At 37.9% G+C, this 12939-nt stretch overlaps 3 protein-coding genes across 3 annotated transcripts; all 3 read left to right on the top strand.

Annotated features, from left to right (window-relative positions):
- The first annotated feature begins 364 nt into the window (after nt 1-364).
- Nucleotides 365-3148, top strand: LOC144003288 (beta-2-microglobulin-like). Its single transcript, XM_077499391.1, has 3 exons — nt 365-579; nt 1668-1943; nt 2379-3148. The coding sequence occupies exons 1-3, from the start codon at nt 480-482 to the stop codon at nt 2390-2392; spliced, it is 390 nt and encodes a 129-aa protein (XP_077355517.1). The 5' UTR covers nt 365-479; the 3' UTR covers nt 2393-3148.
- Nucleotides 3149-3260: 112 nt separating this feature from the next.
- On the top strand, nt 3261-6149 carry LOC144003289 (beta-2-microglobulin-like). Its single transcript, XM_077499392.1, has 4 exons — nt 3261-4061; nt 4611-4883; nt 5126-5162; nt 5252-6149. The coding sequence occupies exons 1-3, from the start codon at nt 3992-3994 to the stop codon at nt 5137-5139; spliced, it is 357 nt and encodes a 118-aa protein (XP_077355518.1). The 5' UTR covers nt 3261-3991; the 3' UTR covers nt 5140-5162; nt 5252-6149.
- On the top strand, nt 6043-12750 carry irak3 (interleukin-1 receptor-associated kinase 3). The gene is made up of 12 exons (XM_077499389.1): nt 6043-6706; nt 7328-7525; nt 7663-7727; nt 7814-7859; nt 7954-8102; nt 8315-8379; nt 8446-8560; nt 9563-9681; nt 9810-10008; nt 10511-10573; nt 11343-11507; nt 11635-12750. Exons 1-12 carry the CDS (start codon nt 6604-6606, stop codon nt 12001-12003), a joined length of 1656 nt encoding a protein of 551 aa, XP_077355515.1. The 5' UTR covers nt 6043-6603; the 3' UTR covers nt 12004-12750.
- Nucleotides 12751-12939: the final 189 nt, after the last annotated feature.

Raw genomic sequence — 12939 nt, 5'->3', positions numbered from 1 at the left:
TTTATATAGTATTTATTTACGATTTAAAAATCAAAATAAAACGAGGCAGAGCTTTATTTTCAATTTAGTGAGAACTACATTTTCTCTCTAAACTGGAAGTTTAAGGCGTACTTGTGACGTCATTCAGAAGCGACTGCTGTTTAAGAACTGCGCAATCCCCACAAACTGTCGATTTCAGTGTCTTAAAATGCCGCTCGTGTGTAATGTGCGTTAAAAATAAATACATTAATTATACTACAAAGTATGCGTTTAAAATAAACACGTTCTTGTCATATGGACACGTAGTAGTATCGTCCTTATTTAGTGGAGAGCCTCCCGTCCTGAAGACAAACTTGTAAACCCGGAACTTGCAAACTGAAATGATTGGAAGGGAGCGCAATGGTGGGCGGCCTCAAAATATCTTTATTTTGCGCGGCTGCAGTTTACTTTCGGTTTAGTTCGACCCTTCGAGTGAGAGCAAAGCATTTCTCTCAGTTTTTATGCGCAACGAATTTCCGTCCATGGTCGTCTTAAACATGAAGCTCGTGTTCATTTTTGCAGCTCTGGCGGCTGTTTACTGGACAGTGGACTCCAAGTACCGTAAGTATCAGATTCAACATGATTTGAAAGGCAGTTGATATTTTGACGTAACAGACGTTTGTTTGATAATGTTTTTTTCTTTTTCTTCTTTTTAATTGGTAACTCCAAAAGAAAATGCTACAAGTTGTGCAACATGCTGTTTTACAGGATTAAAAAAAAAAGAAAAAAAAGTACAGTACTGCTGCTATTTCTGTGGTCGAGTTCGGTTTCGATTTCTTGTAAATCCACCACATCAGTGACTCCACCCTCCACTGATAGCCGTGGAAGTACAACACAACACAAAAACGTACTTAGTTATTGTATTGGACTAAAGTCGTTTTTTTTTGTTTTTTTTTAAAGTTACAGTATTTGCACTTTACGTGAGTGCTTATTTTTCCGATGACATCTTATTTTACTCTGTATTAAAAATACATCTTTCTACTCCTTTTGTCAAAATAAGGTAATTTTAAAAAGGACAAAAAAAGGACTTGTCAGCAGAGGTTGTAAAATTGCATTAAAGGCCTCTTTATTTATACGTTATACTAGGGGTGTGAATTGCCTCGTACCTGACGATTCGATTCGTATCACGATTCACAGGTCACGATTCGATTCGATAACGATTAATCCCGATATGAATTTACAAGTCGATTGTTGAGATTTTTTTCATTCAAATTTAGAAAATACTAATCAGTAAACTTGTAGAGTGTAAACTTCAGTCTTATACAGGTTGTAATTGTAATTGTAATTGTAATTTGTTTCATGTTTGAACAGCATTAAAATAAAATATTAAGGCTCAATGTTCCGTTCATATAACATTCTTCCATGCTTAAGGTGTGAAATTTAGACATGTTGTTGAATATTTTTCCATTAAAAATGAAAGTTTAAAAATCGATTCAGCCGCCTATTGAATCGATTCGAGTATTGCGCGATGGAGTATCGCGATATATTGCCGAATCGATTTTTTTTTTTTAACACCCCTACGTTATACTATTACGTATGTCATGAAACGCCTACCAGAACATCCGAACTTTACTTGAGGTTAATCAGAGACACGTTTGAGAGATGAGTGCTGACTCCTATTTTAACCTGCGTTTCCTACTCCACCATAGAATCCCCAACGGTCCAAGTATACAGCCACAAGCCCGGAAAGTTCGGCGAGAAAAACACGTTGATCTGCCACGTGAGTCAGTTCCACCCCCCTGACATCACCATCCAGTTGTTCAAGAACGGAAAGGAGATCGCGAATGCCACCGAGTCCGACTTGAGTTTCGAAAAGAACTGGCACTTCCATCTGACCAAGCACATTGAGTTCACACCCATGAGGGATGACAAATACATCTGCCGTGTCATCCATGCGTCGGATCATCCCAAAAATATTGACTGGGGTGAGTAAAATTGATCACAGCCCGGGACGCTCATTTATTGAGTCATGTTTTGTTGTCGTTGTTGATGCTGTTGTTGTTGTAAACATTCTTAACTATTTTCTAACGTGGTTAAGTGTTTGTTTTTAAAGCTGTTGTTGTTAAATTTCATGTAAAATCCCTTTGATACATTTTAGTGACTTTTTTTTTTCTCTCTCCGTGGTATTTCATGATTTATATTTTTTTTTTTGTAAAAGGAAAAAAAACCAACATATTTTTTTAAGTTTATTTTCATTTACTTCCTTATAGGCAAATTCAAGTTTCACTCTGGTGCATACATTTTTTTTTTTTTTATATATTTTTCATGGATCAAATGTGCCCTTCATTACAATTAAACCAAATTTTGATGTTATAATGTGCATGATACAATGAAAACATTTTATTTTTTATTTTTTACAGAACCCAACATGTGAGCAGGGGCCAGTGACGTAATTCCATCTCAATTCAGCCAGAATCATGGATTTGCCACCACTTCACAATTTCTCGCATCTTTTTGCATTCAGCGTTGCACTACAGGCTTTGACTTCTGATGGGGATATTTGTAATCAACGTAATCACATTTAAAGTAGAGCTGTCAAACCATTAAATGGTTTAATCAGATTAATCACATTTTAGAATTTAATGTTATGAGGACGTCTTCAACAGTTTTGATCCACGACACACGCTCATCCTCTTCTTCTAATGAGTTAATTGCTTGCATAATTTAAAATGAAAAAAAAAAAACACTATTTTGACATGAACAAATATTCTGAATGTCATACGCAAGCATTTATTATGTTTATTGCTCAAACACAACCTGTGCTACCTTTAACGTAGCCATCCGCTGTCACTGCCATCTGCGGTCAAAATTAATAGTGTGATTAATCTGCATTAATACATGATTAATGTGATTTAGTTTTTTTTTTGGTGATTAATCAATTTGTTTGACAGCACTTATTTTAAGAAATACTTACTCAGTTATGACCCTATCATATCCATAATCTCACAATGAGCATTTATGGAAGTTTTCACACCCAAGGAAACAATAATTATGGTTATGTGTGTTCTGTGTACTTTCCTCCAATTGATTTTGGCGAGCAATGTGGTTTGTTCTTTGTTGTTGAAGTGTGTTTTGATGAAGTATTGCAATGATCAAGTATTCATACAAATAAAAAAAAATGAATAAATAATGGTCTGGTGATGTTTATAAAACTCACAATTATGCAGAAATTTGGCAGTGGGCATTTAATGTGATTTTTTTCCCCTTGTGTTGTCAAATAATTTAGTTTTACAAGGACATGACGGTTGAATCTGGTTTTTGTTTTAGATGGTGATGTCATCCACCCAAGTTGAAACGTCAGTTTTTAGACATAGAAAGTCATTTATTAAATATAAATAAGGTGAAACGGTTATCAGGAAAGTGCACAGTATGTTACTATTTGTACTTTGAGTTTGTGTGGTTGACAACTGGTGCTATACTTCAATTAACTACTGTAATTTGTAACTATTTTCAAACGTAGGAGTAAAAGTAAAGAAAAAAAAAAAGATTCCCGAAAAATCAACTTCATTGCAGGAAGTTGTATCTCGTTACTCCCGACACTTTCATTATTAAAAGCAAACGGAATTGTTCGAGTCGGCCAGGCAACAAATGTCAAAACAAAACCCGTCAAGTAGGCCATTTTATAATCTGAATAAAACAATCTGGTGACAGTGAACACAATAAAATGGGGAGTGCCAGGTCATTTCCGCGTACTTACCGGTCCGGTTTTTGTGGTTTGTTGTAATTACCGAGGCGCGCCAACGTGTGGGCGGAGTGTTTTTTTAGGCCACCTTTGCACCTCACATGAAACAATCTCAAAGCGCCAGCAATGAATTGTTTTCGAATCAAAGTACGCCCAGTCCTTTGGGGGCGGGTTAGGGTTCGGGTTTGAGGCAATCTTTGCACCGCCCGCCCGCGCGGCACATAAACTACCACTTAGTACGCGTTTTACTTTCGTTTGCTCATTTGTGTTAAATGAAGTGAATTTAAAATTATGAATACACGCATATTCTCGGTCGTATTGGGTATCTATTACCTCCTGGGCTCTGCAGTGACTATACAATGTAAGTATACATGTCCAGTATTATTTCTAAATATGCGAATGAGATTTACATCGTGGAAGACGTAACAAAAAGTCGCGACAATGTTGTTCAGTAAACGACCAACTTTAAAGTTAGTGGTTTCGTTTGTTTTTGTATTAACAAGTGTTGGCAATGTGACACATATTAAAATTCACTTTGGATGTTTCTCGACTGAAAAATCTCGTCTCAAAATACAACATGATGCTATATGCTTTTGTTTATTTATTTTTTGTTTACGTGAGACATAATGATCACTATAAATGTGATAATCGTGATTTCAAGTATTTGTACCGACTCATCTCTGTCATAAAATGCTCTTATGAACACACTGCCCAGTCTTGAACCTCAAGTGCACTTTGACCTTTACAGGTAAACTTATTTGACCTTCGCCAAACGTTTGAAAGCAAATGTGCTCAATGTTTCAGCACTTTTTGCACAACTCGCTGTTATTAGGAGCTGAATGCCAAAATCTGTTTCAACCTTCTGACACCCAACCCAGTGATTATTCGTTTTTTTTTGTTTTTTTTACAGCCCCACCAGTCGTTCAGGTGTACAGCCGGACAAAAGGAGTGTTCGGCAAAGCCAACATCCTCCTTTGCCATGTCAACAAGTTCCACCCGCCGGTGATCAAAGTGGACCTGCTAAGAAACGGTGTCGTGATGAATCAGGCCAATCAGACTGAGATGGTCTTCGAGATGGACTGGGACTACTTTATGACCAAATATGTGCCCTTCGTCCCCCAAAGTGGAGAGACGTACACCTGCCTGGTGACTCACATGGGGATTTCCAGGACATTTGTTTGGGGTATGTTTACATTTTCAGGCATATAAACATCGGTACCATGAAAAAAGGAATATTTGTTATTATGGTATCAAATTGTTAACTACAAATACCAACCACATTATATATAGGTATATCAGCTACATCATTTTAGCTACAGTGGCGGTGTCGACCAATACAGTACTCAAAATTGATATGTGGTTCCATTTAAAATCAGGGATTATGAATCAAAGTTCTTTAAGAGATCATATTATCTTTTTCTACAGAACCAGATGTGTAACAGTTTCCCACTCCTTGTTTTGGGTATGTACAGGTTTTCTTTTCCACAAATACATATATATATATTTTAAAATTCTTGTTAATGGCAATTTTTTAATGCTTTGTTGCTACAGGTCTGCTCCATCTTGAGATGAAGATTTTTTATTTTATTTTTTTAATGCAGTATCTTTTAACGCCGAACATTTATTTTGGCAATGGTGAATTGAGATTCATGAAAGAAATTATGATCAGAACAAGACGGTGACGTGGAATTCTGGCTCAACAGGTTGAGAATGATAAACAATCGACAGCGGAATGTGGAATACAAACCAAGTGATCACGTGGAAGTAATTTCATGCTCATTCTAAACCGTCATTAAGTTGGCCAGTAGAGGGCAGGAAAACTATTAAAACTCAGGAAAAGCTTTGACAAGTGAATGTTTACTGGACAAATATATTGCACAATTTCTTATATAATAGCACTTCAGTAGTGGAAGAGTATGCTGTTCAAATAACAGGACTACTTTTTAATCCAAAATGGATCTGCTGGTGAAATCTTGGAATTATTGATGCTGGAACTGCCACAGCAGTGTATGACACAATGCTCTGCTCCTGAAAATCAACTTTTGCATGCCGTTTCTGCATTCCATTTCTTGATTTTTAGTTGTTATTTATTTTATTTTTTTTAATGAAAAATCAGCCAAAAATCTTAAGACGTACCAGGAGAATTGTTGGGACTTTTCTTGTTTGCTCATATGAATACTTGTATAATGATGTGAAAACACTTACAGCAGTCCGTGATATGCTATCTCTTAAAGGGGAATATGTTGTTTGTGCCCCCATTAGTCGAAACACAGCATTCTGATGAACATTGTTTGTGGAATACGAGTTAGGCAGTAAAATCCACCCAATTTTTTTTTTAGAGTTCGCTAGATAGCACATATTCCACAAACACATTGCTAATCAGAATGTTGTGCTTAGACTCGTGTGGTTGCATATAAATTAACTCTAAATAAACAACAAATCAAATACATTTTGCATTGTGTCATATTTTGTTTCCTGAGGTCTGTATTTTAGGACGCATTTTCACGTCATTTTAAGTTAATAACTAAATAAATACAGACATAAATAAATAGTTAATTGTGAGTAGTTATTTACTATTCAATATTTTAATTTTAATGCAATACTGTACAGCACTATTTTTCTTATTAAAAACATGTTTTGGGGGAACTGGAACAGATTGATGGAATTTGTAATGGCCATTTTAAAAACTAATTTAAATTCGCAGTACGTCTCAGCGAATAACGGGGGGTTGACTTCACATCAGTCATTGTTTACAACGGAAACCGGAAGGGGTTGAGGGCATGCCCGCGGCCGAATGACGCCGCCAGTACCTCTCAACACTTCGGGAATTTCCACAATTTCACAATACGCAAAGTTTGTTTTTTCGTGACACTCGTAGCGGTTTTCAGCGCAGACGTCCGAAAATGGACCCGAACACGTTTCTTTACAATGTCCCCCCGTTGGTGATTGAACGATTTTGTGAAATCATGGACACCGGATATGACCGCTACGGATGGCGCGGACTCGGTAAGTCATTTATGATTCTGCCATTAAAATTGATGTCATAAAATTCGCTTCGGTGGCCACACTCTTAAGTTTGATGAATGGACAATTGGACATTTAGTTAGCCAAATAATTACATTGGAGTCCATTTAAATTTCATTACAGAATCACTATTTTGAGTAGCTACCTTTTCTACCGAGCATTTAATTAACAAAAAAAAATATAACAAAATAACTAAAACAGACGTGTTAAGGTCGAACAAACTGTTCTAGTTTGTGTAATTGGGGAAATAATGCTTCCATTATTGATATGAAAAGACATAACTTCCTCCTGCAATATTTAACAACATTAACTACGATAATATAAGAACGAGTGAACAGTTACTTTCGATTGTGAACAACTTGGCCCCTCAGACTTTTGCACACGGAGAACCACATAAAAGGGGGGCTACAGTACAATTAACAATGACGTGATATATTATGTTTTCCAATGAAATGCCCAAGGAAGCATATGAATGACACGGGTCGAAGGATAGACCCTTGTGGGACACCAAACTTTTGTCTCCAGGTTTTCATTAATTTAATTACTCAAATGACATGAATTGCGCACATAAGTTACAGTTTGTTAAATACAAATGTGTGACAGCCGCCCGAATCGTCCCGAGTTTCACGGAGGTCCGCCAGTTTGAGCGCATGGAAGCAGGGGGCCGGAGTCCCACCAAAGAGCTGCTGTGGTCCTGGTCCCAGCAGAACAAGCAAGTGCAGGACCTTCTGGAAATCCTGCAGGACATGGGCCACTATAGAGCCATGCAGCTCTTTCAGGGCCAATGTCATATAGTCAAAGGTACTGCAAGCTCTTCTTCCGCCTCCTGTTCCCAGCACAGATGACATATGTACATTAAATGTGCATCTACTTTTTTTTATTTTTTAACCCTTCATTTACAAGTAATGTTTACCCAATGGCTCTATTTTATATTTCAGAGACACCTTTGCCCCTCCGTAATAATTGTGAACCCACAGGACATGTGTCAACAACGAATATGAAGGTAATGATTGCTTATGTTTGAGTGATGCAACCAGCAAAAAAGAGGTTTAAAGAGGATTATGTATTTTGTTTTTATTTCTTTTATAGGAAGCCGTCATGTTTGAGATGCGTCATGCTCATGACATAAGTCGGCGTACGTATAAAAATATTCTCAAATGATTCAGCCACTTATAGATGGAAATTCAAAAGCGGTATTGGTGTGTTTTTTGTTTTTGTTTTTCCCCCAGGAGAACCCCAACCTTCAATCAGTTTGCAGAACATCATAGATGGAACCAAAGATTTTAACCATGATATGAGAATTTCTGAGGGCTGCTTCTCCGACGTTTACCTGGCACGGATGGGAGGCGAAACGTTTGCGGTGAAGCTTTTCAAACAGGTGACTGGAAAAAATGCCACCGAATCATGTTATTAGACATTTGAACCCATTTGTGCTTATGCAAATTGAAAAAGGAATTTATTTACATAAAAGGATGCCGCAATAATTACATGTGAGCTATTTCAATCTGCAAAGAACAAATAGTGAACGTTTTTGTCATTTTATTTGAGACAATTGCGGTTTTTCTTGATGATGTTTATTATTTTCTGTAGGTAAATAATGTATCCTGGAAGAAGCAGTGGGATATTTTCCAAAGAGAAATGGAAATTCATCGATTGTACGTAACCAATTTATGGACATACGTTCTGTTGTACAGGTAACGAACGGTTATGTTGTGTTGCAGGTGTCGACATGCAAACATTTTAGAGTTGTTGGGCTGCTTTTCTGATGAGAGGTGCTACTGTTTGGTCTATCCATACATGCCCAAGGGATCACTCTTTCACAGACTCCACCATCAGGTAGATTGATTATGTATTCATATCAGCCAACATTGGACCAAAAGAAGAACATCAGTTTTTTTGTTTCTCCCAGAACTACTGCCCACATTCTTATTGCCAAAATGTTTTTTTTAATGCCAAATAGTGGCATTATACTCACTTTGAATCACAGAAGGTCATACATTAGTCACAAATATGTGATCAATCATTTCAGTTGTATTTGAAATTATGTTTTACTTAAGATTTCTCAAGTTAACATTTATGGAGGACCATAAAACAAATAAGTACTGAAATATTGTGCATGTTAATTCATGATACATTTATTTAATTCCATATTTAATTAATAAAATAAATATTTAATTATGTAAGGTTTTGGTGGATCCCCAAAATATGGACAAGTGAATTTACAAAAATATTTATTTACAGAAAAAAATTAAGCACACAGGCAAAAAAAAAAAAAAAAAAGTCCAACAGGAAGAGCTTGCAATGGCAAGTGTAAAATTAAAACAAAACCCACGAAACAGTACGCGGAACTGAAAATGCCCTTGAGCTAATCCAAAAGGGCAACACGGCAAAATACAACAGAATTCTTCAATAACTTAAAGAGAGTCGAGGCTAACTCTGGACTGAGGCATGAACAAGCGAATAGTCCGACAAATGACATGAGAAGAAGCTACCTCCTTAAATATACAAGACATAATTGCTGGTGAGCAGCAGCTGTGCAAGTCTCATGGGCGCCACCGTAGGTCAGGCTCACACTGGAATTACAACAATAAAATAAGACTGAGAGCACAGCCTGCAGGCATGGAACATGACAAATTAATTCATGACACATTTATTTATTTTTGGCACTTTTTTTTTTAAACATTATTTACTATTATAGTATAACATATTCAAAACACGAGTTTGTACAAGTAGGCGTCTTCCCCATGCAGTTCTACAATTGTTATTATTTGTGGACTCACTGAATGCTTTTTCACTTTCAAAGTGAAAGCAAATGAAAATACAAAATGGTCTCCGCAGAAAAGTGGCCCCCCTTTGTCTTGGCAAGAACGTCTCACGATCATAAATGGGATCGCAAAGGGCTTAAATCACCTCCATACGTCACAACCATGTGCAGTCATCTGTGGGAATCTTTCCAGGTACAAAACAATCTATTGTGTGTGTTGCAATGTCCCAATGACATTCCTCCATTAAAATATACAGAAAATGTCAGTCACACTTGAAGTCCGTTTTTCATCATGCATATGTGCGGCTTGTGTGCACATAGTTCCAATATACTCCTGGATGACGCCATGCAACCCAAGCTGTCCGATTTCGGCCTGGCCCGACTCCGACCTCATTCGGTCAACAGTTGTTGCACCATCACCTTGGATGTCGCTTCCCACAGCAACCCGGAGTACCTCCCTGAGGAGTACCTCCGAAACGGAAAACTCTCCGTCACTTTGGATGTTTTCAGCTTCGGAATGGTGAGGTAACTTTCTCAAAAATAATAGTTCATCTTTTTGTTTTTGTCAGTTCTACAACTGCATCCACTGAATCACAAATGGTTGTTCTGAACTTCACATCAACAGTCACATTCACTTCCTTTTTTCGATATCAACACAATTGAGTGATGTGTTCCATGGTCTACCAAATAACCCAATATGAACTTCCTCTTTTGCACTAGTTTCAAGTGTGAAGTGTGTTTGTTTTTTTTGTTTTTTTTAAAGCAACCGCCTGAAATTGCAGGAAATGATGCTGCCAAAAGTGTTTCATTTTCAAGGTGCTTGTTGAGTAAACCCACATTGAATCAAAGGTTTTGTGGTTAGGAAAGAAATTGTACAAACAGTATAAAAAAAAAACTTAAAAACTCACAAACGTGTAGCAATGGTGCATCCCTATTTATCATTTTTCCATTTTATTGACAGTTTGTATCGTTATAACGTACGTCTGCAACACCCCTCACATTTCAGCCATGTATGCCCTTAGGTTGTCATGGAAACGGTGACAGGACGTAAAGTCGTAGAGGAGGTGCCGAAACGTACGCTTCTGGTGAGTGCAGAATACGGCTGAAACGTGTCATACCACTTCCTGTTGTCAGACTATAACGTGCAACCTTCGAGGCCCCATTGATTTCAGTACTGTATTATAACAATTGTGAAAAAAAAAAAAAGTTTTGAGGCTCGCTCTAGTGGTACAGGAAAAATCACAATTACAATGGCTGACTTTTTCCTTAGTGCATTTGTTAAGTGCATTCTTATGAAATCTTTTACAGCTGTTGATTGAATTTAGGGTTGCCAACTGTCCCGTGTTATCCGGGACGCCCCGTGCACCTGTCCCTTATTTTGGGATGAGAAAGTTGGCAAATTAGGTTCAATGTTACAGAGGCTTTGATCATTCACGTCAGCCTTGAAAACGTTCTATTTCACCAGTTTGCGTCGTTTCATTGTAATTTGCAGCTCTAGTTAGGGCCCGAGCAGCTACCGCTCTGATGTTACATAAACTTGAGTTGAGTTGAGTAATTCCATACACCAGCAGCCCATTGAAAAGAGATACAATGTTGCCATCTGCTGGCCATAGTTAGTGGATGTTTTTGATTTCACAACTCATTGACCCAGCTGCGCTGCACTTGCACTGACCACTGATGTATATAAAAAAAAGTAATTGATGTCACTTAACATTTATGGCGGTATACATAGTGATTTTACTCAACTTTATAAAACGTTTTTGGCGGTCAAAGAGTTAAAAATAAACTTTTTTCAGACTCATAATTTACTATAAGTACAGCGAGGTAAGTGACCTCGACGTCTCCTTGCAACAGCGGGATTTGCTCACCTCCGAAGCGGAGGACAGCGGCAACGTGGACTCTTGCCTGCGGTTTTTGGACGCGTCAGCCGGTCGATGGCCAACATCTTTGGCGCGCAGTCTCCTGGATCTTTCCTTGCAATGTGTCGCAAGTCACCACTGCAGACCCAGCATGGAGAATGTAAGCGCTCATGTTCATTGTGAAACCTTTTCCCGTCAAGGGGCCATTTCAAAAAGTATGTTTTGCTAATTTGCCTTAAGGTTTGTGCATGTAATATCAGTTCCACATCATTGGTTTTTTTTTTTAGGTCCTTCAGACTTTAAGTCATGTGCTTCCGCCTCCCAACTTCCACTCTTTGGAACGTCCACACAGCCTCGACGATGGCGCCGCTATTCACGTCCAGCACAGCCCGTCACCCAGCATCCCTGTGGAGCACGACGAGCAGCGCAGCCTCCCCGGCTCTCCGTCGCAGGCGCGGCCCTGCGAATGCAGCCAGTCAGAGGTGACGTACATGAGCTGCACCGAGACTGAGAATGTCGAAACGGATGTAGAAGGAAAGCCCGCGTACAGGAGCTGGCCGGTACAGTGCAGCTGCCAAGCTGAAACGGGAGGTCTGTCCTGTGAGGACTGCAGGGCGAATGGTTTTAGCAACACTAGCTCAGAGTTAGCTGACTAACTTGTCTATTGTTTTTCTTTTTATGTGCAAGGAGTGAGATAAGCTCTTAAACTGTCGAGTGTACTAATTGTGTGTGTTTTTAAACACCATTTTAGATTAACATATTTTTGTATTAAAGTATTTATTATTATGTACCCCAGTTCTCAAATAGTGGCCTCAATTATTCACCGATGTGCCGTACTAATTCTCAACTGACTACCCAAAGCAAATCATCATGAACTCGTCTGGAATGTCTTTTGAGTAAACACACATCAACTACTGCCTACTGCAGAGTAAATAAGCAACCATAACCAATGTTTGAGGTGATATGGTGTCCATGACCCCTTTACAAAATTCTCTGGAAAGTGGTTTTATGTATTTCAATTTCATATGTAAAATCTATGTTTACGATATGATCCTTCAATAGTGTGATGTCATAAATTAATTAAATACACATATGTACAAAAACCAAAGCTGAAATAGTGTGACTACATTTGTTAAGTGTCATCATTTTATTTTTAGAAACATTGTAAAACTAATTTTTAAAAATAAATAAATAAAAGCTTGATATGTGTAATGTCAGTTGAATGTCCAGATTGGTGTTACAGTGTATCCTCCCTGAATTGAGAAAATGGCTGTGAATTTGTGATTGATGACCATATTTGCCAACGGTCACCAGATGTCGAATGAAGCCAACCTGGCCACAAGATGGCACCAAAGCAATAATTTAGCATTAGACGTGTCGTTGACCTGAGCACAAAAAAACTACCAATTGGTGAGTTTTCACAAATAATGAGGTTGAGGTATTCAGAAAAAAAAACCATGTGGAAATTCACAAATTACAAACTGCTAATGAGCATCAATCACATTCATTACGATTTTTGCATTGAACTTGAATGCAACATCCGCTGTCACGGGAAACCTAGTGTGCTGCTTTTCAAAATAAAATAATATGAG

Source organism: Festucalex cinctus, chromosome 16 (genome assembly GCF_051991245.1).
Source record: "Festucalex cinctus isolate MCC-2025b chromosome 16, RoL_Fcin_1.0, whole genome shotgun sequence".
Taxonomy (NCBI): domain Eukaryota; kingdom Metazoa; phylum Chordata; class Actinopteri; order Syngnathiformes; family Syngnathidae; genus Festucalex; species Festucalex cinctus.
The sequence above is the reverse complement of the archived record's forward strand: the minus strand, read 5'-3'. Positions and strand labels throughout refer to the sequence as shown.